Source organism: Anomaloglossus baeobatrachus, chromosome 8 (genome assembly GCF_048569485.1).
Source record: "Anomaloglossus baeobatrachus isolate aAnoBae1 chromosome 8, aAnoBae1.hap1, whole genome shotgun sequence".
In the NCBI taxonomy this organism is placed as follows: Eukaryota; Metazoa; Chordata; class Amphibia; order Anura; family Aromobatidae; genus Anomaloglossus; species Anomaloglossus baeobatrachus.
In genome coordinates this window covers 78,533,712-78,558,528 of record NC_134360.1, presented here as the reverse complement: position 1 = coordinate 78,558,528, position 24,817 = coordinate 78,533,712, and the positions used below count along the sequence as shown (strand labels likewise).

Sequence of the window (24,817 nt, the reverse complement as noted above, 5' to 3'; positions counted from 1 at the left end):
GCAGACTTATTGGGTTTTCCACTTCTGTCATATTGATGACCTATTCGTAAAGGGACTTTGTCACCAGGTTTTTATCACCTAATCTGAGAGCAGTATAACGTAGGGGCAGAGATCCTGATAAAAGATTGGTGGGTAGAGACCTGGTACTCCCACTGATCATTAGTTACTACCGTAGCTGCCCGGCATATAGAATATAGTAGAACATCACCATTCTGTCACACTATTTAGTGGTCACTCCCACTTATAATACTCCCTAATAGGAGCCTGGACATATTTTCGTTCACAAATACAATGTGTTGACATGCACAAATATGCCAGCATATTATTAAGAAAAAATGAGAAGGCCAACTTGAAATCCCTCTTATCAGAGAAAGAAAAATGTTGCAAAGGGAAAGAAAACAATAGTAAGAAAACATGATTTATTTACCCAAATATTAATAACATGAAAAACTCACCACATATTGGTATTGTAGAACCTAAGGTTTAAATACATTTTGCAATAGGTCTGTAATGAAAAAGGTTAAGAAACATGGAGGAATTATATTATTTTATACAGTGGCATGCAAACGTTCGAACACCCCTTGTCAACATTACTGTTAGTGTGCAGTGTATCCTTAATGACTGTATATTGGGAACCTCACCCGTACATCTGCACCTAAGGAAATTAATATAGTGTGCACGCCACTTCTCGATTGTGAGCAGTTAAGCAAGTTGCATCTCTAAAACAAAAAGTTAAAGAGGATATATTTCCTTTGTATTTTTAGTAAAAAACAAACAAAAAAACAACAATAATTTTCATCTTTTACATTATAAAAATGTAAAACAAAAAAAAAATGGCAAAAGTTTGGACACTCTTCGAGATTTGTGTGCTCAATAACTTTGATCAAGGTTTCAGACCTTAACTAGCCTGTTAGGGTTATGGCTTGTTCACTATGATTGTTAGTAAAGGCCAGGTGATGCAAATTTCACAGCTTTATAAATACCCAGCCTCCTTTAACCTTGTACCAAAAGACACTAGCCATGGGATCTGCTAAGCAGCTGCCTAGCGCTCTGAAAATGAAAATGGTAGAGGCTCACAAAGCAGGAGAAGGCTATAAGAAGATAGCAAAGCGTTTTCAAGTTGCTCTTTCCTCAGTTCGAAATGTAATTATGAAATGGCAATTGGAGAAAAAGACATGGATCGCACATCCCAAAAATACATTGATCTAAAGCCGCTAGGCAAAAATTTAAATAGAACGTGAGGTTCTTAGTTACCATTCTGATCAGACTGTATTAAGCCCACTGCCACGTCACGGCGAACCTCTAGAGTGGGTCCCTATCCTAAGCCTTTGTAGTGCGGCACTGTGCACCAACCACTGCTGCAGCGACAAAGCACCAGCATAGCAGGCGACCCGGTGCCTCACAGCACCCATGCTGCAAGGCAAAGCCCCCAAGGCTCCAAGCCGCACTGCCCCACTGTCACGACACCACCACAACAGCGGCCACTGCACAGCACCAACACACAGTGAGAGGAGCTGCGCACTCACCTCCCACTGGCTCCCATAAGTAAACTGGGAGCAAAAAAGGCTGACCCCTCTTGCAGTCTCCTGCTAATTAAAAACACCTGTGCCGAATGGGGGGGGGAGTGCAGATCCAAGCAAAAAAAGGAGGGGGATAGAACATATTAATATGCCAATTGGAGAAAAAGACATGGATCGCACATCCCAAAAATACATTGATCTAAAGCCGCTAGGCAAAAATTTAAATAGAACGAGAGGTTCTTAGTTACCATTCTGATCAGACTGTATTAAGCCCACTGCCATGTCACGGCGAACCTCTAGAGTGGGTCCCTATCCTAAGCCTTTGTAGTGCGGCACTGTGCACCAACCACTGCTGCAGCTACAAAGCACCAGCAGGGCAGGCGACCCGGTGCCTCACAGCACCCATGCTGCAAGGCAAAGCCCCCAAGGCTCCAGGCCGCACTGCCCCACTGTCACGACACCACCACAACAGCGGCCACTGCACAGCATCAACACACAGTGAGAGGAGCTGCGCACTCACCTCCCACTGGCTCCCATAAGTAAACTGGGAGCAAAAAAGGCTGACCCCTCTTGCAGTCTCCTGCTAATTAAAAACACCTGTGCCGAATGGGGGGGAAGTGCAGATCCAAGCAAAAAAAGGGGGGGGATAGAACATATTAATATGCTAATTGGAGAAAAAGACATGGATCGCACATCCCAAAAATCCCAATTATGAAATGGCAGTTACCAGAAACCGTGGAGGTCAAGATAAGATCTGGAAGACCAAGCAAAATATCTGTGAGATCTGTTCGTAAGATTGCTAGAGAGGCAAATCGGAACCCCTGTGTGACTGCAAAAGACCTTCAGTAAGATTTATCAGACTCTGGAGTTGTGGTACATTGTTCTACTGTTCAAAGACACCTGCACAAAATATGGCCTTTATGGAAGAGTCATCAGATGAAAAACTCTCCTTCATCCTCACCCAGATGTTAAGCGTCAGAAGTATGCAAAAGAACATCTAAACAAGACTGATGCATTTTGGAAACAAGTCCTGTGGACCAATGAGGTTAAAATAGAACTCTGTGACCCAAATTATTAAAGGTATGTGTGGAGAACAAGAGGGCACTGAATTTCGGGAAAAGAGTATCTCACCAAACATGGGGGGTGGCTCAATCATGCTTTGGGGTTGTGTTGCAGCCAATAGCAGAGGGAACATTTCACGAGTAGAGGGAAGAATGGATTCAATGAAATTTCAACAAATTCTTGATGCATACATAACACCATCTGTAAAAAAGCTGAAGTTGAAAAAAGGAGAAAAGAGGATGGTTTCTACAAATGGATAATGATTCTAAGCACAAGTCAAAATCCACAACAGACAACCTCAAAAGGCGCAAGTTGAAGGTTTTACAATGGCCTTCACAGTCCCCTGATCTGAACATCATTGGAAATCTGTGGCTAGACCTCAAAAGAGTAGTGCTTGCAAGATGAGCCAGGAATCTCACAGAACTGGAAGATGAGCCAGGAACCTCACAGAACTGGAAGACTTTTCCAAGGAAGAAGGGATGAAAATCCCGCAAACAAGAATTGAAAGACTCTTGGCTGGCTACAAAAAGCGTTTATAAGCTGCGATACTTGCCAAAGAGGGTGCTACTATGTAATAAGCATGCAGGGTGCCCAAACTTTGTTAATTTAAAAATGTAAAAGATGAAATATACAGTATATGTAATTTTTTTTGCCTAAAATATAAAGGAAATATATCATCTTTAATTTTATGCCTTTTAGAGATAATTTTATCTTCAACTTGCTTTACCGTCCACAATAATACTAATTTTGACAAGGGGTGCCCAAACTTTGTACCTTTCAATTATACAACCAAAACTAGCTAGTTCTATCTATCTATCGATCTATCTATCCATCTATTCATCGCGTTGCACCATACATGTTTATATTCAGGACACGCCACTTGTTGTAAGCAGATGTGCCGGGGCAGGAGCCGGTTTCACGTCACGTTCCAGTAGGAGGAACAGACTCTGTGTCTCTGTCAGCTGTTCCTGGATAATCAAATGGTGCACTCCTTACCAGAGCACTTATTAAACTCTCAGGTATTCTGTTACCTGCATGATCAGGTATCATTGTACTTAGTGAATTATTAAACCATCCTCTCTTCCCCTCTCCCTGTGATCAACGTCCAAACTCCGCTGGCAGAGGTATCCTTCTTCTTTTTTCTTGCTGACTCCAGGAGAGAGCAGCCATGGCTCGAGAAATGGATTCCATATATACCTCCACAATTGCCTCTTATAAGGTGAGATTGCTCCCCTCCATTGATATTTCATGCATAGAATGATCTATTCTTATGTATATCTGATTTAATGGATGAAGGGAAATCTATAAATTTAGCCCAGATTCTTAGTTCTATAATTAGAAGATGGAGGTGAACGTATTGTGCTGTTTTGTACTGGTGGACATAGAAGAGGGTCCCTGTGCAAGTATATGGGTATATGGGTCCTCATAGCAGTTCCTCGTATCCTGCTTTGGAGTGGGCATTGGGCCCCTTTAGCCTTTGGGCCACTGGGCGGCTGCAAAGGATACATCAATGATATGTCTGCCCCTGCTGTTTTGAAAGAAAGAACAAAAGTTTCATGAAAAATTTAGATTCACTACTGTCTATGTTACTGGATGTCCTTTACCAGTAGGAGCAATCCGATAATGGATCAAGGAAGTCTCGGGGAATTCCCTCTCATTGTGACCCATGATGTTTTATAAGAGCGAATATCTACTGCCTCATAGATTTCAGATTAGTAATAGAAACAGGAGGGAAAGTAGATTGTCTGCAGCTTGGACTTATCTTAGGGAAACCTGCCTAAGGAGTAATGGCACCGATATGTATGTTCTGCTGTATCTGCAATTTCATCATACAACGGATCAGTGTCGATGACTAAATTGAGTTCAATTGTAAATAGTTAATGTGACTCTCATGATGAGAACCGGCTTTACAGGGAGAAATTAGTGATTTTTGCTGCCAAGGACATATATTAAATTTCATTATAGCACTGGTTCACTGTATTGTAGAATTTAGAAAGATCAATACTGGTAACATAAGGAAATACAGATACGCTGCTATAGTCGCACATCCAAAGCAAAAGGACTTATTCAGCCAATGTATTAACCTCATTTTTTATGTTTTCTTTGCAGAAAATTTTAGGTCAATTTAACCCAGCTCTGGAAAATCTTGTATACTTAGGTAATAACTATCTACAAGCATTAAGTGGTAAGTGTCCTTGCTAACCCATATACCCACTGTCTCCCTCCCGATTATATATTTATATATATACTAGAAGGTGGCCCGATTCTACGTATCGGGTATTCTAGAATTTACGTATTGTGTAGTTCATGTATGATTTTTGTTATATATATATATATATATATATATATATATATATATATATATATATATATATATATATATAGAGAGATGTTGTTGTCTGTAGTTACCAAGTGTTTGTGTAGGGGCTGTACATGTTCTGGGTGTTGTCTGGGTGTGACGGGGGGTGAGAGCGGTGTTGTATGTGTGTTGCGTGTGTTGCGTTGTTTGTGGAGCGCTGTGTGTCTGTAGCGTTGTGTGTGTGTTGCGCGGTTTGTGTGTGTGTGGTGTGTTTTGGGGGGAGGTATGTTTTGTGCAATGTGTGTGTTGTGCGGTATGTGCGTATATTTGTGTGTGCCGCGGTGTTTGTGTGTTGGGTGTTGTGTGTGTGCAGCGTTGTCTGTGTGTGTGGGTGTCTGTGTAGGGCAGTTGTTTGTGGTTCCCAGTGTGTGTGTGTGTGTGTGGTGTGTTGTGCAGTGCGCGCGCGCGTGTGTGTGTGTGTGTGCATCAGCCTCTCTTCTCTCAGCCTACCTCTCCCAGCCTCCCTCCTCCCAGCCTCCCTCAGCATCAGCCTCCCTCTCCCAGCCTCCCCAGCATCAGCCTCCGCCAGCATCAGCCTCTCTCCTTCCAGCCTCCTCCAGCATCAGCCTCCCTCTCCCAGCCTTCCCCAGGATCAGCCTCTCTCCTCCCAGCCTCCGTCCTCCCAGCCTTCCCCAGCATCAGCTTTCCCCTCCCAGCCTCCCTCAGCATCAGCCTTCCCCAGCATCAGCCTCCCGTTCCCAGCCTTCCCCAGGATCAGCCTCTCTCCTCCCAGCCTCCTTCCTCCCAGCCTTCCCCAGCATCAACTTTCCCCTCCCAGCCTCCCTCAGCATCACCCTCCCTCAGCATCAGCCTCCCGTTCCCAGCCTTCCCCAGGATCAGCCTCTCTCCTCCCAGCCTCCTTCCTCCCAGCCTCCCTCAGCATCAGCCTTCCCCTCCCAGTCTCCCCCAGCATCAGCCTCCCCAAGCATCAGCCTCCACCAGCATTAGCCTCTCTCCTTCCAGCCTCCTCCAGCATCAGCCTCCCTCTCCCAGCCTTCCCCAGGATCAGCCTCTCTCCTCCCAGCCTCCGTCCTCCCAGCCTTCCCCAGCATCAGCTTTCCCCTCCCAGCCTCCCTCAGCATCAGCCTTCCCCAGCATCAGCCTCCCGTTCCCAGCCTTCCCCAGGATCAGCCTCTCTCCTCCCAGCCTCCGTCCTCCCAGCCTTCCCCAGCATCAGCTTTCCCCTCCCAGCCTCCCTCAGCATCAGCCTCCCTCAGCATCAGCCTCCCGTTCCCAGCCTTCCCCAGGATCAGCCTCTCTCCTCCCAGCCTCCTTCCTCCCAGCCTCCCTCAGCATCAGCATTCCCCTCCCAGTCTCCCCCAGCATCAGCCTCCCCAAGCATCAGCCTCCACCAGCATTAGCCTCTCTCCTTCCAGCCTCCCCCAGCATCAGCCTCCCCAAGCATCAGCCTCCACCAGCATCAGCCTCCCTCGTCCCAGCCTCCCCCTCCCAGCCTCCCCCAGCATCAGCCTCTCTCCTCCCAGCCTTCCCCATGATCAGCCTCTCTGCTCCCAGCCTCCTCCAGCACGCCGTGCTCCTCTGCCGACACTCACACACCCGATCGCATCCACTCACACACACCCGATCGCATCCACTCACACACACCCGATCGCATCCACTCACACACACCCGATCGCATCCACTCACACACACCCGATCGCATCCACTCACACACACCCGATCGCATCCACTCACACACACCCGATCGCATACACTCACACACACAGACACTGACGATATCGCACATACGCGCTTATACTCACAACATCCGGGGATATCACATGCTTCTGGCCATGTGATCCTCCGGCAGGTCCTGGAAGCTCACAGCACAGTATCGAGGCCGAGAAGCAAGCGATATCCCAGGATGTTGTGAGTATGTGGATGCGATGTGATGTGTGAGGTGTGTGTGAGTGTGATCTGATTTGTGTGTATGTGTGTGCTGTTATGTGTGTGTGCTGTTATGTGTGTGTATGTTCCGCAGCTGCAGGACCTTGATGTGTGGATGCGATGTGATGTGTGTGTGATGTGTGTGTGAGGTGTGTGTGAGCCGGTGTACACTGGTAACTATGATACACATCGGGTAACTAAGGGACCTTAGTTACCCGATGTGTATAATGGTTACCAGCTTTCACGGCCTCCGTGAAGATCCCAGCATCGCAAGGTTATGTCTGGCGCTGCCGGGATCCTGACGGAGCCGGTGTAGAAGCAAGCGATATCCCAGCATGTTGTGATGTGTGAGGTGTGTGTGAGAGTGAGTGTGAGAGTGAGTGTGATCTGATGTGTGTGTGTGTACTCACCTGGGAATCGGGGCTCCGTGTCAGTTGGGCCAGAGTGGATTGCGTGAGGGGGGCGGGGCCTGCAGAGAGCCGGGGCGAGAGGCCAATCCGTGTGGGGGGGGGCGGGGCCATGGCGAGCCCAGCGGCCAATCAGCTTTGTGTCACCGTAAGGACACAATTTCGGAGCATGACAGACAGACAGACAGACAGACAGACAGAATAAGGCAATTATATATATAGATATATATACACACACACACACACACACACACACACAGTGTGTATATATATATATATATATATATATATATATATATATATATATATACACACAGTATATATACTGTATATATGTCCTCACATGTACAGGACTGTGGAATGAATGATGCTTTAAAAAAATATTAGTAGTAGCTGTAGAACCCGATGTTGCTCGGGATAGTAGCCAAGTCTCGCACTCTCACTCTCCCACCCTCTCCCTCTCACCACTGAAATTATATTACCTGACATATAAGCTGTCCTTCATTGCCTATAGCAACCAATCAGACCTCCTTGACCTATAGCAAAATAGAAGCATACCTGTGATTGGTTGCTATAAGCCACCTGATAAATAGCTAGGTGAACTGTCAAAACAGCCAATATATTACCTCAAGCATCCAGTTTCTGTGTGTGTTTGTGTGTGTGTGTGTGTGTGTGTGTCTTTCTGTGTCTGCATTTTTCAATGTGTGGCTCTTTCTGTGTGTGTGTGTGTGTGTGTGTCTCGGTGTGTGTCTCTTTCTGTGTGTGTATCTTTTTCTTCTTTTTCTTTTTCTGTCTGTCTCTTTCTGTTTGCGTCTCTTTCTGTGTGTGTGGCTCTTGTCTCTTTCTGTGTGTGTATCTTTCTGTGTCTGTATCTTTCAATGTGTGGCTCTGTGTGTGTGTCTATCAGTGTGTGTCTCTTTCTGTGTAGGTATCTTTTTCTGTCTGTTTCTCTTTCTGTGTGTGTCTCTTTTTGTATGTGTGTCTTTCTGTGACTCTTTCTGTGTGTCTGTCTTTTTCTGTGCATGTGTCTCTGTGCATGTGTCTCTTTCTGTGTGTGTCTCTTTCTGTCTGTCTCTTTCTGTGTCTGTCTCTCTTTCTGTGTCTCTTTCTGTGTATGTGTCTCTTTCTGTGTATGTGTCTCTTTCTGTGTATTTAACACACATCAATCTAAAATCAGTAGCAGGTAGAGCAATCAAACATATACTAAATCATTAGGGGAGGAATACTCCAAAAAACCATCACAAAAATAGGGGTGGATCCAGACTTTTCTGGAATCCAACCCAAATAGCACAAACTCATAAGCTTATTAGAAAAAGAGAAAACGAGTTTTTAAGGTGCAAAGGGTAACAAATTTTTATTAAACACAGGTGGGGGGAATCCAAACAGTCATTAAAAACATGTAAAAACATAAATGGCGGTTGTCCCCTACATTAGGGCATGGTACATGAATTAGAATGTTAATACATACAACATATGGACAGCACGTACTTGATGGTGCAGAAAGGGCACCTGGGTATTAATTCATACAGGCCACAAAGGAAAAAAGTAACAGCACGTTATCGGACAAGGTTACTGAAATATTCCATAATTAACACAAGACCACAGAGTGTGTCTATATCAGGCATAACAAGCTTATATGTGCAAAGGCACTAAATAGATATACTGCTTAGAGCGCTCTCAGGTCATGCTGCCGATAAAGTACATAGCATTGTAAAGTTTGTAGCCATAATAAAGTTTAAAACCCCAGTCAGAGCCCACACACATGAAGCACAGTGCAACAGGAGCCCATTACCAGTCCAACCACGTGAGGGGGAAAGGTCCGCCAGTCACTGCAGCCTCAGAAGACCTACGTACGTTTCGATATTGATTATATTAAATCTTCATCAGGGAGGAGGCATGAGGTGCACACACTCCCCTGTCGCTGGCTTTTAAATGTGCCACAATGATTGCCGCGGACCCGGAAGTCTCGCTCGCGGCAATCACACCTGGCGCCGGACGAAAGAACGCGAGATGACGGCCGTCACGTCATCTTCGCGCATGCGCGGGAGCGGGGACGCGTCACCAAGGCTCCCGCGCATGCGCGCGACGTATAGACGGCCCCAGCTACGCGCGCACGAGCGGCACCAGATGCGACTGCACCGAGACAACCGGATACCACGGCAAATATAAACAGATCTCTCCGTAATATGGAATAACATAATAGCATTTAACAAGAAGGTAACACTAAATCGCATAGAGAAGTCCATCTTTAGTTGTTCGTGTGATTTGGGAGAGATGGTGGATCTCAAACAGCAGGCATATAGTCATTTTCTAGGTCCTAAAAAAGGAACATGCATAAATCAATAAATAAGCCAGAACAATAGGGAGGGATGCACAAAAATTGAGGCAGATTAAAAACAGTTAAAAACATAAATAAAAAGGACAAAGGATACAGGTGAAGGAGCAAATGGCAAATTTAGAATGAACAACAGGCATAATCCCAAAATGGAGCACAAAATATATATATATATATATATGTGGTCCATTATATATATAGAGAGGTGATCACAAAGACCATAATATCACAAAAATACCAAATAAAGTGCCTTACAAGGAGGCAGACTATGCAGAGTCAAGGAGATATCCGCACTACAAAAAAGGGGCATAACTCACTGATTCATTTAAGCCCTTAGGGGCCAGTGTGTCCAGGGTCACTATCCACTTGGTCTCACACTGCGCCAAGCGCTTTTTAAGATCACCACCCCTGATCCCTCCAATTACCACATCAATCCCCCTTATCTTCAATTTTGAGGGGTCACAGGAGTGATGTGATCTAAAATGTCTGGGCAGTGTTTTGAGTATTGTGGGGTCCACCTCCGTTTTGGCCGCAGCAATGTCCCTTACATGCTCCCTGACCCTAATGCGGAGCTCTCTGGAGGTGAGTCCCACATAGGTCAGGGGGCATGTGCATGTTGCAAAGTACACCACATGTGTGGTTGAACACGTGATGTAGTGTTTGATGTTATAAGTTTTCTGTCCATCAGATGAACAAAATGTTTGGCTACGAAGGACATTGCAGCATGCCACACAGTGGCCACAGGGAAAACAACCCTGTAAAGGACCATGAGAACCAAAATAGTTGACTCGAGGTGGAACATAGTGGCTCTGGACCAGTATGTCCCTCAAATTCCTTGCTCTCCTAGATGTCATAAGGGGATTCTGAGTGAGCACACTAGCCAGAATAGGGTCGGTCATTAGAACCGGCCAATGTTTTTTCAAAATCCGGCGTATGGTCTCCCATTCCTGACTGTGTGTTCCAATGAACCGCACCGCGGTATCACGTTCCGCTGGTTTCTTCGGGGCACCAGTGAGTAGTTGCAGTCGGGGGGTGGTTTTAGCCCGATTGTAACCCGCCCTAATGCTCCTACCACTGTATCCCCTCTCACGGAAACGTTCCCTGAGGTCAGCCGACTGGGCCTCAAAGCTGTCATTAGAAGAGCAAATTCGCCTCATCCTCAGATATTGTCCGGTGGGAATGGCACGAATTGTAGATGGATTATGATCAGATGTAGCATGTAGCAGAGCATTGACGGAAGTCGTCTTGCGAAAGACGTCCGTCTGGATCACTCCCCTCTGATCCACCTTAATCAAGATGTCAAGGAAGTCTATCCTATGTCTGCTACTTTTATAAGTGAGTTTAATATTGAGATCATTGATATTTAACTGTTTCATAAATAGATCTAGCTGCTCCGCTGTACCCTGCCACACAAACAACACATCGTCTATGTATCTAAGCCAACACTGCACATGGGTGCTAAGCCCGGGGCCCTCGTCCGCAAAAATCTGCCTCTCCCAGTAACCCAGAAAGAGGCCTGCGTACGAAGGCGCACAAGCCGCGCCCATCGCAGTGCCGCGTTGCTGTAAATAATAGATGTCTTTAAAGACGAAGAAGTTGTGTGACAGCACAAACTCAAGCAGCTCGATAATCAGCTCACTCAATTCACCATTCCGACCGGACATCTCGAGAAAGAAGCGGACAGCTCGTATTCCATCCATATGAGAAATACACGTGTATAAGCTCTCAACGTCGGCTGTAACAAGGATCATGTCCTCTTCCAAAGAAATGCCGTCAATGCGCCTAAGGACGTCCGTAGTGTCCCGGACATAAGAGGGTAACGTTTCAACCAAGGTTTTTAGGTGGTAGTCTATGAATCGGCAAATGGGATCACATAAACCCTCTATGCCCGACACAATCGGACGACCAGGCGGGTTGACGGCATCCTTGTGGACTTTAGGCAGTATGTAAAATGTAGGGACTTTGGGATATTTCTTACACAGCCCATCAAACATTTTCTTGTTGATCAGGCCGGTATCCAGAGCCCTACGAAGTATCGCGGTGAGCTCAGTGGAAACAGCAGTCAAAGGATTGGAGGATAATTTTCTATAGGTGCTCTTATCCCGAAGCTGTCTAAGAACCTCCTGTTCATACTTAGCACAAGACAGCACCACAATGTTACCCCCTTTGTCAGCGGGTTTTATCACAATATCATGGAAACCCTGCAGCTCAATCAGAGCCTTCCTTTGGGAGTGAGTCAGATTATCCTTTTTCCGATTGGTCGGGATATTTTTCAGGTCCTCACTCACCATTTTAGTAAAGATATCAATTGCAGGGCTAATGGACAATGGGGGAAACTTAGTTGACTTGGGTAGAAGAGCATCTGGGAACATACCTGTTGTCGGGATCTCCTGTTCCTGGAGTAGATCCTCAAGGTTACGTATAGCCTCACGTTCCACCACACTGTCGGACCCGTCATTCCGCTTATAAAAGAGTTTTTTGAGAATTAGTTTTCGTGAGAACAGGTTTAGGTCCTTCAAAGTTGAGAACAAGTGGAAAGCATTAGAAGGAGAAAAGGACAGACCACGTGAGAGGACCTCCACCTGAGCCCCAGTGAGCACCCGTTGAGATAGATTAAGTACCTGGAGTTTGTTCCCTTGACGTTTGTTCTTATTATATGTCACTGGTGGCCGGTTTCGATGTTTAACTCGTGCCCCAACAGAGTCTCCAAGGTCCGTGGAGCTCACTGAGGCCCCGGAGGAGGAACCACCTGCTGAGGTCATAGACACTAATGATGAAGATCTTAAACGGGGGTTCTTGTTAGCAGTGTCCCCCGTGCGTCCTCTGATTGTATTGTTTCTCCATCTATATGCCCTCCGTAGGGTATAGTCCTGAATATCCCTATTCAATTTCTTTAGTTTGAAGGTCCTGATTTCCTGCTCCCATTTCTCCAACTCTTTATCGATCTCGGCGTAAAAACGGGTGACGACAGTTGGTGTACACGTTTCCGTCAGGCTTTTTTCCAGTGCCTCTAATTCCGCTTCAATTGAGACCAGTGAGGTGGAATTATGGTCCCACAGCAAGCCCAGGAAGCCCCGAGAGCATGTTTGTGCAAGTTCTTCCCATTTAGTTTTAAAGGCTTCATCTTCCAAAGGGAAGGAGGGGAAAACCTGCACACGGAGACCCCTGGGCACTAAATCTTTCTCTAGATACTTCCCCAAAAACGCTTTGTTCCACCAAAGTCTGGTGCGCTTCTTAAGTAACTCTTTGTATTTGGTCATGGTCACCTCATCAGACTGGATGCCATTGCTCACATCACCTGTAACCCCACCGGTCTTAAGGACGTCGTCCAACTGTAACTGCCAGGTGCTGTCCCTGGCCCGAAAGGTCATGGCGGCTGGAGATATATCTGTAATGAACAGAATGAATATGATTAGGGGAGGAATACTCCAAAAAACCATCACAAAAATAGGGGTGGATCCAGACTTTTCTGGAATCCAACCCAAATAGCACAAACTCATAAGCTTATTAGAAAAAGAGAAAACGAGTTTTTAAGGTGCAAAGGGTAACAAATTTTTATTAAACACAGGTGGGGGGAATCCAAACAGTCATTAAAAACATGTAAAAACATAAATGGCGGTTGTCCCCTACATTAGGGCATAGTACATGAATTAGAATGTTAATACATACAACATATGGACAGCACGTACTTGATGGTGCAGAAAGGGCACCTGGGTATTAATTCATACAGGCCACAAAGGAAAAAAGTAACAGCACGTTATCGGACAAGGTTACTGAAATATTCCATAATTAACACAAGACCACAGAGTGTGTCTATATCAGGCATAACAAGCTTATATGTGCAAAGGCACTAAATAGATATACTGCTTAGAGCGCTCTCAGGTCATGCTGCCGATAAAGTACATAGCATTGTAAAGTTTGTAGCCATAATAAAGTTTAAAACCCCAGTCAGAGCCCACACACATGAAGCACAGTGCAACAGGAGCCCATTACCAGTCCAACCACGTGAGGGGGAAAAGTCCGCCAGTCACTGCAGCCTCAGAAGACCTACGTACGTTTCGATATTGATTATATTAAATCTTCATCAGGGAGGAGGCATGAGGTGCACACACTCCCCGGTCGCTGGCTTTTAAATGTGCCACAATGATTGCCGCGGACCCGGAAGTCTCGCTCGCGGCAATCACACCTGGCGCCGGACGAAAGAACGCGAGATGACGGCCGTCACGTCATCTTCGCGCATGCGCGGGAGCGGGGACGCGTCACCAAGGCTCCCGCGCATGCGCGCGACGTATAGACGGCCCCAGCTACGCGCGCACGAGCGGCACCAGATGCGACTGCACCGAGACAACCGGATACCACGGTATACGTACTTGATGGTGCAGAAAGGGCACCTGGGTATTAATTCATAAAGGCTTCATGTGTGTGGGCTCTGACTGGGGTTTTAAACTTTATTATGGCTACAAACTTTACAATGCTATGTACTTTATCGGCAGCATGACCTGAGAGCGCTCTAAGCAGTATATCTATTTAGTGCCTTTGCACATATAAGCTTGTTATGCCTGATATAGACACACTCTGTGGTCTTGTGTTAATTATGGAATATTTCAGTAACCTTGTCCGATAACGTGCTGTTACTTTTTTCCTTTGTGGCCTGTATGAATTAATACCCAGGTGCCCTTTCTGCACCATCAAGTACGTGCTGTCCATATGTTGTATGTATTAACATTCTAATTCATGTACCATGCCCTAATGTAGGGGACAACCGCCATTTATGTTTTTACATGTTTTTAATGACTGTTTGGATTCCCCCCACCTGTGTTTAATAAAAATTTGTTACCCTTTGCACCTTAAAAACTCGTTTTCTCTTTTTCTAATAAGCTTATGAGTTTGTGCTATTTGGGTTGGATTCCAGAAAAGTCTGGATCCACCCCTATTTTTGTGATGGTTTTTTGGAGTATTCCTCCCCTAATCATATTCATTCTGTTCATTACAGATATATCTCCAGCCGCCATGACCTTTCGGGCCAGGGACAGCACCTGGCAGTTACAGTTGGACGACGTCCTTAAGACCGGTGGGGTTACAGGTGATGTGAGCAATGGCATCCAGTCTGATGAGGTGACCATGACCAAATACAAAGAGTTACTTAAGAAGCGCACCAGACTTTGGTGGAACAAAGCGTTTTTGGGGAAGTATCTAGAGAAAGATTTAGTGCCCAGGGGTCTCCGTGTGCAGGTTTTCCCCCTCCTTCCCTTTGGAAGATGAAGCCTTTAAAACTAAATGGGAAGAACTTGCACAAACATGCTCTCGGGGCTTCCTGGGCTTGCTGTGGGACCATAATTCCACCTCACTGGTCTCAATTGAAGCGGAATTAGAGGCACTGGAAAAAAGCCTGACGGAAACGTGTACACCAACTGTCGTCACCCGTTTTTACGCCGAGATCGATAAAGAGTTGGAGAAATGGGAGCAGGAAATCAGGACCTTCAAACTAAAGAAATTGAATAGGGATATTCAGGACTATACCCTACGGAGGGCATATAGATGGAGAAACAATACAATCAGAGGACGCACGGGGGACACTGCTAACAAGAACCCCCGTTTAAGATCTTCATCATTAGTGTCTATGACCTCAGCAGGTGGTTCCTCCTCCGGGGCCTCAGTGAGCTCCACGGACCTTGGAGACTCTGTTGGGGCACGAGTTAAACATCGAAACCGGCCACCAGTGACATATAATAAGAACAAACGTCAAGGGAACAAACTCCAGGTACTTAATCTATCTCAACGGGTGCTCACTGGGGCTCAGGTGGAGGTCCTCTCACGTGGTCTGTCCTTTTCTCCTTCTAATGCTTTCCACTTGTTCTCAACTTTGAAGGACCTAAACCTGTTCTCACGAAAACTAATTCTCAAAAAACTCTTTTATAAGCGGAATGACGGGTCCGACAGTGTGGTGGAACGTGAGGCTATACGTAACCTTGAGGATCTACTCCAGGAACAGGAGATCCCGACAACAGGTATGTTCCCAGATGCTCTTCTACCCAAGTCAACTAAGTTTCCCCCATTGTCCATTAGCCCTGCAATTGATATCTTTACTAAAATGGTGAGTGAGGACCTGAAAAATATCCCGACCAATCGGAAAAAGGATAATCTGACTCACTCCCAAAGGAAGGCTCTGATTGAGCTGCAGGGTTTCCATGATATTGTGATAAAACCCGCTGACAAAGGGGGTAACATTGTGGTGCTGTCTTGTGCTAAGTATGAACAGGAGGTTCTTAGACAGCTTCGGGATAAGAGCACCTATAGAAAATTATCCTCCAATCCTTCGACTGCTGTTTCCACTGAGCTCACCGCGATACTTCCTAGGGCTCTGGATACCGGCCTGATCAACAAGAAAATGTTTGATGGGCTGTGTAAGAAATATCCCAAAGTCCCTACATTTTACATACTGCCTAAAGTCCACAAGGATGCCGTCAACCCGCCTGGTCGTCCGATTGTGTCGGGCATAGAGGGTTTATGTGATCCCATTTGCCGATTCATAGACTACCACCTAAAAACCTTGGTTGAAACGTTACCCTCTTATGTCCGGGACACTACGGACGTCCTTAGGCGCATTGACGGCATTTCTTTGGAAGAGGACATGATCCTTGTTACAGCCGACGTTGAGAGCTTATACACGTGTATTTCTCATATGGATGGAATACGAGCTGTCCGCTTCTTTCTCGAGATGTCCGGTCGGAATGGTGAAATGAGTGAGCTGATTATCGAGCTGCTTGAGTTTGTGCTGTCACACAACTTCTTCGTCTTTAAAGACATCTATTATTTACAGCAACGCGGCACTGCGATGGGCGCGGCTTGTGCGCCTTCGTACGCAGGCCTCTTTCTGGGTTACTGGGAGAGGCAGATTTTTGCGGACGAGGGCCCCGGGCTTAGCACCCATGTGCAGTGTTGGCTTAGATACATAGACGATGTGTTGTTTGTGTGGCAGGGTACAGCGGAGCAGCTAGATCTATTTATGAAACAGTTAAATATCAATGATCTCAATATTAAACTCACTTATAAAAGTAGCAGACATAGGATAGACTTCCTTGACATCTTGATTAAGGTGGATCAGAGGGGAGTGATCCAGACGGACGTCTTTCGCAAGACGACTTCCGTCAATGCTCTGCTACATGCTACATCTGATCATAATCCATCTACAATTCGTGCCATTCCCACCGGACAATATCTGAGGATGAGGCGAATTTGCTCTTCTAATGACAGCTTTGAGGCCCAGTCGGCTGACCTCAGGGAACGTTTCCGTGAGAGGGGATACAGTGGTAGGAGCATTAGGGCGGGTTACAATCGGGCTAAAACCACCCCCCGACTGCAACTACTCACTGGTGCCCCGAAGAAACCAGCGGAACGTGATACCGCGGTGCGGTTCATTGGAACACACAGTCAGGAATGGGAGACCATACGCCGGATTTTGAAAAAACATTGGCCGATTCTAATGACCGACCCTATTCTGGCTAGTGTGCTCACTCAGAATCCCCTTATGACATCTAGGAGAGCAAGGAATTTGAGGGACATACTGGTCCAGAGCCACTATGTTCCACCTCGAGTCAACTATTTTGGTTCTCATGGTCCTTTACAGGGTTGTTTTCCCTGTGGCCACTGTGTGGCATGCTGCAATGTCCTTCGTAGCCAAACATTTTGTTCATCTGATGGACAGAAAACTTATAACATCAAACACTACATCACGTGTGCAACCACACATGTGGTGTACTTTGCAACATGCACATGCCCCCTGACCTATGTGGGACTCACCTCCAGAGAGCTCCGCATTAGGGTCAGGGAGCATGTAAGGGACATTGCTGCGGCCAAAACGGAGGTGGACCCCACAATACTCAAAACACTGCCCAGACATTTTAGATCACATCACTCCTGTGACCCCTCAAAATTGAAGATAAGGGGGATTGATGTGGTAATTGGAGGGATCAGGGGTGGTGATCTTAAAAAGCGTTTGGCGCAGTGTGAGACCAAGTGGATAGTGACCCTGGACACACTGGCCCCTAAGGGCTTAAATGAATCAGTGAGTTATGCCCCTTTTTTGTAGTGCGGATATCTCCTTGACTCTGCATAGTCTGCCTCCTTGTAAGGCACTTTATTTGGTATTTTTGTGATATTATGGTCTTTGTGATCACCTCTCTATATATATAATGGACCACATATATATATATATATTTTGTGCTCCATTTTGGGATTATGCCTGTTGTTCATTCTAAATTTGCCATTTGCTCCTTCACCTGTATCCTTTGTCCTTTTTATTTATGTTTTTAACTGTTTTTAATCTGCCTCAATTTTTGTGCATCCCTCCCTATTGTTCTGGCTTATTTATTGATTTATGCATGTTCCTTTTTTAGGACCTAGAAAATGACTATATGCCTGCTGTTTGAGATCCACCATCTCTCCCAAATCACACGAACAACTAAAGATGGACTTCTCTATGCGATTTAGTGTTACCTTCTTGTTAAATGCTATTATGTTATTCCATATTACGGAGAGATCTGTTTATATTTGCCGTGGTATCCGGTTGTCTCGGTGCAGTCGCATCTGGTGCCGCTCGTGCGCGCGTAGCTGGGGCCGTCTATACGTCGCGCGCATGCGCGGGAGCCTTGGTGACGCGTCCCCGCTCCCGCACATGCGCGAAGATGACGTGACGGCCGTCATCTCGCGTTCTTTCGTCCGGCGCCAGGTGTGATTGCCGCGAGCGAGACTTCCGGGTCCGCGGCAATCATTGTGGCACATTTAAAAGCCAGCGACCGGGGAGTGTGTGCACCTCATGCCTCCTCCCTGATGAAGATTTAATATAATCAATATCGAAACGTACGTAGGTCTTCTGAGGCTGCAGTGACTGGCGGACCTTTCCCCCTCACGTGGTTGGACTGGTAATGGGCTCCTGTTGCACTGTGCTTCATGTGTGTGGGCTCTGACTGGGGTTTTAAACTTTATTATGGCTACAAACTTTACAATGCTATGTACTTTATCGGCAGCATGACCTGAGAGCGCTCTAAGCAGTATATCTATTTAGTGCCTTTGCACATATAAGCTTGTTATGCCTGATATAGACACACTCTGTGGTCTTGTGTTAATTATGGAATATTTCAGTAACCTTGTCCGATAACGTGCTGTTACTTTTTTCCTTTGTGGCCTGTATGAATTAATACCCAGGTGCCCTTTCTGCACCATCAAGTACGTGCTGTCCATATGTTGTATGTATTAACATTCTAATTCATGTACCATGCCCTAATGTAGGGGACAACCGCCATTTATGTTTTTACATGTTTTTAATGACTGTTTGGATTCCCCCCACCTGTGTTTAATAAAAATTTGTTACCCTTTGCACCTTAAAAACTCGTTTTCTCTTTTTCTAATATACTAAATCATGTATCCGGCTGCGGACCGGACACTGAGTAAGTGAACAACTATTCTACAATAATTGTCAGAGTGATATTGCCCCACCCTGCCTAATAAAAGCTAACTAATGGCCTCCCCAACATGTTTCACCATGTTTGGCTTCATCAGGGGGCTAAGGCGGGCTTTGCACGTTGCAACATCGCACGTGCAATGTCGATGGGGTCAAATCGAAAGTGACGCACTTCCGGCGTCACTTTCGACATCGTTGTGTGTAAATCCTAGATAATACGATTAACGAGCGCAAAAGCGTCGTTATCGTATCATCGGTGTAGGCTCCGACTTTTCCATAATTATGCTGCCGCGACAGGTACGATACTGTTCCTCGTTCCTGCGGCAGCGCACATCGCTGTGTGTGAAGCCGCAGGAGCGAGGAACATCTCCTTACCTGCCGCCGGCGGCTCTACGGAAGGAAGGAGGTGGGTGGGATGTTTACATCCTGCTCATCTCCGCCCCTCCACCGCTATTGGCCGCCTGCCGTGTGACGTCGCTATGACGCCGCACAACCCGCCCCCTTAGGAAGGAGGCGGATCGCCGGCCAGAGCGACGGTCGCAGGGCAGGTGAGTGCATGTGAAGCTGGCGTAGCGATAATTTTCGCTGCGCCAGCTATCGCAAGATATCATACCTGCGACGGGGGTGGGGACTATCGCGTGCGACATCGCAGCATCGGCTTGCGATGTCGCAACGTGCAAAGCCCGCCTAAGGCTATGAGTCATATCACTCTGACAATTATTGTAGGACAGTTGTTTACTTACTCATAGTGTCCGGTCCGCGACCGGATATGTGTTTTAGTATATGTTTGATTGCTCTACCTGCTACTGATTTTAGATTGATCTGTGTTAATTTGTTAGGATTAATAGATAAGTTTTATTAATCTTTCGTTTAGGGTACCTCTAGTTGCCCTTTGGGCAAATTGTTTTTGCATTTATAAACCTACGCTGATTATGTGTATGGATTGAGGTTTAGTTCTTTCTGTGTATTTGTCTCTTTCTGTGTGTATCTCTTTCTGTGTGTGTCTCTTTCTATGTGTGTCTCTCGGTGTGTGTGTCTCTCGGTGTGTGTGTGTGTATGTATCTCTTTCTGTCTGTGTTTTTCTGTGTGTCTTTTTCTATGTCTGTGTGTCTCTCTTCTGTGTGCATCTTTCTGTGTGTGTGTCTCTTTCTCTGTCCATAATAGGAGACGATAATAACAGATTTGTTCCCAGCAGCATTGATTTTAATTTAAGCAGGTTTTATGGCGAATAACTGTAAAGCGTGGGGGTTAAATGTTCCCTTCAAAACATAGTCTATGACGTTCCCTGAGTCAAATGAAGTGGATGTGCAAAATGTTGTGATTGTAAATACGATGGTGTGGATTCCTTTAGCTGACGCACGCAAGCACACATACACACATACTGTACATACTGCGCTTTATATATTAGATTATTGTTGTTGTTATTATTATTATTATTATTATTAGTGCCATATAGTAAGTATTTGATTTTCTTGCAAAGTAACCAGAACATTGCACCGGACATTCGTTCTGAGCTTTTTATCTATGGATATTTGGACATTATTGTATCTGCACATAAACTAGAAGAGATAGTCCAGAATTCTGCTAACCATGGTCATTAGCCATTCTTTGCTACGTACAATCTGAATACCATTCATGCCCTTCCTAGCATCATATGAGAGGGATCGGTACTCACAGCTATCAGGGATTTAAGGGTCTTCAGGAGGGAATCCCAACCTGTACCCCTAGATGCCACTCTGTGTGGTCGCCAACCAACAGGACACAGATATACTTATCTGTGCCCAAACTAGACCCAGCTGGCATAGAGGCAGAGAGCAGCCGCATTCTTCTAATGTAGGGAACAGAGTGCCGTCATTAGATAGCAGCTTTGTTCCTTCTTTCCTGGATGCCCCCAAATATCATGGGTGTTAGTGGAGATTTTGGAAGATACAGGATAGCGCCCACTAGTGACTTCTCATATAACTCTTCCATATGTGAAAGAATAAGAGCAAGGAGCAGGTAAGAGTTCATGGTGCACTGTGTGGGGGGACACTATCTGGTACATATGGCCGACACTGTGTGACATTGTTATCAATGTGTCTAGTATAGTTGTGTTTGCCAAGAATGTGGTAGACTGCAACGTGCCATTAATGATAGAGATTATCTGATCTGATGTGGTTGGCCCTATTCACTTAAATCATAAAGTTATAGCATATGTTAGCAATTTGCCATCTGTAGTCCCAGACTGAAAGAGAGCAGGACTGTTCATGTAGGATGATCAGCCTTGTTTTGGTTACCCACACCTATGGTCCAAATTTTACTGACACATTATTATTATTATTATTATTATTATTATTATTATTATTATTTATTATTATAGCGCCATTTATTCCATGGCGCTTTACAAGTGAAAGAGGGTATACGTACAACAATCATTAACAGTACAAGACAGACTGGTATAGGAGGAGAGAGGACCCTGCCCGCGAGGGCTCACAGTCTACAGGGAATGGGTGATGGTACAATAGGTGAGGACAGAGCTGGTTGTGCAGTGGTCTACTGGACTGAGGGCTATTGTAGGTTGTAGGCTTGTTGGAAGAGGTGGGTCTTGAGGTTCCTATCCACATTGCCGTTATTATGATGGGAAACTAATTTTGATCACTACTGATGTAAAAAAAAACAAACAAAAAACCACAAAAACAAATACAAAAAAAATGAAAAAAACACACACAAAAAAACCCCAAAACTACACTGTGTGCAGAATTATTAGACAAATGAGTATTTTGATCACATGATAATTTTTATACATATTGTCCTATTCCAAACTGTATAGGCTGAGAGCCAACTACCAATTAAGTAAATCAGGTGATGTGCATCTCTGTAATGAGGAGGGGTGCGGTGTAATGACATCAACACCCTATATAAGGTGTGCTTAATTATTAGGCAACTTACTTTCCTTTGGCAAAATGGGTCAGAAGAGAGATTTGACGGACTTTGAAAAGTCCAAAATTGTGAGATGTCTTGCAGAGGGATGCAGCAGTCTTGAAATTGCCAAACGTTTGAAGCGTGATCACCGAACAATCAAGCGTTTCATGGCAAATAGCCAACAGGGTCGCAAGAAGCGTGTTGGGCAAAAAAGGCGCAAAATAACTGCCCATGAATTGAGGAAAATCAAGCGTGAAGCTGCCAAGATGCCATTTTGCCACCAGTTTGGCCATTTTAGAGCTGCAACATTACTGGTGTATCAAAAAGCACAAGGTGTGCCATACTCAGGGACATTGCCAAGGTAAGGAAGGCTGAAAAACGACCAACTTTGAACAAGAAACATAAGATAAAACGTCAAGACTGGGCCAAGGAATATCTTAAGACTGATTTTTCAAAGGTTTTATGGACTGATGAAATGAGAGTGACTCTTGATGGGCCAGATGGATGGGCCAGAGGCTGGATCAGTAAAGGACAGAGAGCTCCACTCTGACTCAGACGCCAGAAAGGTGGAGGTGGGCACTGGTATGGGCTGGGATCATCAAAGATGAACTTGTGGGACCTTTTCGTGTTGAGGATGGAGTGAAGCTCAACTCCCAGACCTACTGCCAGTTCCTGGAAGACAACTTCTTCAAGCAGTGGTACAGGCAGTGGCGTAGCTACTGCTTTTGCCGCCCGGGGCGGTTGTCAAATTTGCCGCCCCCCTCCATTGGCCGTCGATAATCCACAAACTTTCAAAAATCCGGAAAACCATCAAAATATTTATTTTTCATGGAACTACAATCAAAGATCTAATTAATACTTAGTGCAAACACACTAGAGGAGACTTATTCCAATATAAAAACTAATTTTTATTGAAAAATAAACATACATTAATATGAAGGTGCATTTTCCATATAATCAATAATGAGGTAGGTGGATTTTATCACACCCACCCACCTGGGAAACTAACCACATTAACCCATCTTTGCTCCATGAGCTAAGTAATAAATACTTAAGTCTAGTGAGCCATGTAATAAAGAAACACCACAGGGTCAAATAGTCATAGTGTGGAAACAAAGTAAATCAGACTTACCCATAGTGTAAAAATAGAGGGTTTTTGCTGGCAGTTCCCACTTGCCTGCACCCCGCTGAGGAAGCATTTGCGATAACGCGCGTCCGGGAGAAAAGGTTGCTCACTCACCCACTCTGGGACTGCTACATACATACAGACACACAACTCTGTAGCTGCTGCATACATGCATACATACAGACACACACAACTCTGCTACATACATACAGACACACACACAACTCTGCAGCTGCTACATACATACAGACACACACAACTCTGCTACATACAGACACACACAGCTCTACTGCATACATACATACATACACACACACACAACTCTGCTGCACATATAGACACACACACGGCTTTTGGGGGCCCGCACACGCGACTTCTGGGGGCACGCACACACTGCTCCTGGGGGCCCGCACACACGGCTCCTGGGGGTTGGGGAAAGCCCATGCAGCTCACTGGGGCCCATAAACCGGGTGGCTGGGAGGGAGTATACAGGTCGAGGGGGGTAGCACTTACCGCTCGGTCACGGAGGAGAGGGGGCCCACACAGCGCCGGAGGTCGCTGGCTGACACTGCGCCTCCTTCATCTGTGGGACTGAGCAGGCCGTGTGGTAGCTCCGCTCACAGATGAAGCTCAAACCAGGAGGACGCTGTGGTCTTAAAGCAGGGGTGGGGAACCTTTTTACTGCTGGGGGCCATTTGGAAAATTCTACCAGCCTTCAGGGGCCGCACCAAATTATTAACTTGAAAATGACCCGGCTATAATTGGTCAAACAATTAACTATACCCTATACCCCTACTGTGGCGGCCGGAGCTGATTCTCTTTGGTGCGACTGTGATATTTGCTTCTCACAACTGCTTTTCCAGGTTTGTCTTTGTTTGGAGCGCAGATTGGTAAATCATATATATCACACAGGAGACATTGTACATACACACACCGCTCTGACACACTGGCCGTATACTGCACACAGCCTTGACACAGTTGTCATATTTTACACCGGCCATACATATTAGTACACATGCACAGGAGATACACACACACACAAGCCATACATAGCATTCAACATGCCGTATACACAGTACACACACGCACGCCGTATACACAGCACACACACGCACGCCATATACACAGCACACGCGCGCCGTATACACAGCACACACGGCGTATACACAGCATACACACCATACACACCATATACACAGCACACACTTACACACGCCATATACACAGCACACACACACGCGCCGTATACACAGCACACACATACGCGCCGTATACACAGCACACACACGCACGCCGTATACACAGCACACGCACGCCGTATACACAGCACACACACGCATGCCGTATACACAGCACACACGCGCACGCCATATACACAGCACACGCGCGCCGGATTTTCCCCTCCCCTGCCTTAAAGGGACGGCAGCCACAGTTTCCTGCCGAGGACTGCGGTCCCCGGAACTCAGCCCGGGGACAGCAGAACTGAAGGCGAGTGGCCAAAATGCCGCCCCCCTGACATATGCCACCCCCCTGACATGTGCCGCCCGGGGCGGACCGCCCCCTCCACCCCCCCTTTGCTACTTCACTGGGTACAGGCAGAAGTCGGTATCGTTCAAGAAAAACATGATTTTCATGCAGGACAATGCTCCATCACATGCATCCAACTACTCCACAGTGTAACTGGCCAGTAAAGGTCTAAAAGATGAAAAAATAGTGACATGGCCCCCTTGTTCACCTGATCTGAACCCCATAGAGAACCG

General features: G+C 46.0%; 1 protein-coding gene across 1 annotated transcript in view; it reads left to right on the top strand.

Annotated features, from left to right (window-relative positions):
* Positions 1-3,678: 3,678 nt before the first annotated feature.
* Positions 3,679-24,817, top strand: part of BAIAP2L2 (BAR/IMD domain containing adaptor protein 2 like 2) — a 125,155-nt gene continuing 104,016 nt past the window's right edge. Inside the window, exons 1-2 of the mRNA XM_075320865.1 lie at positions 3,679-3,801; positions 4,692-4,767. Of these exons, the coding sequence (XP_075176980.1) occupies positions 3,751-3,801; positions 4,692-4,767 (127 nt within the window). The 5' untranslated portion in view covers positions 3,679-3,750. The remainder of the gene's footprint in view (positions 3,802-4,691; positions 4,768-24,817) is intronic.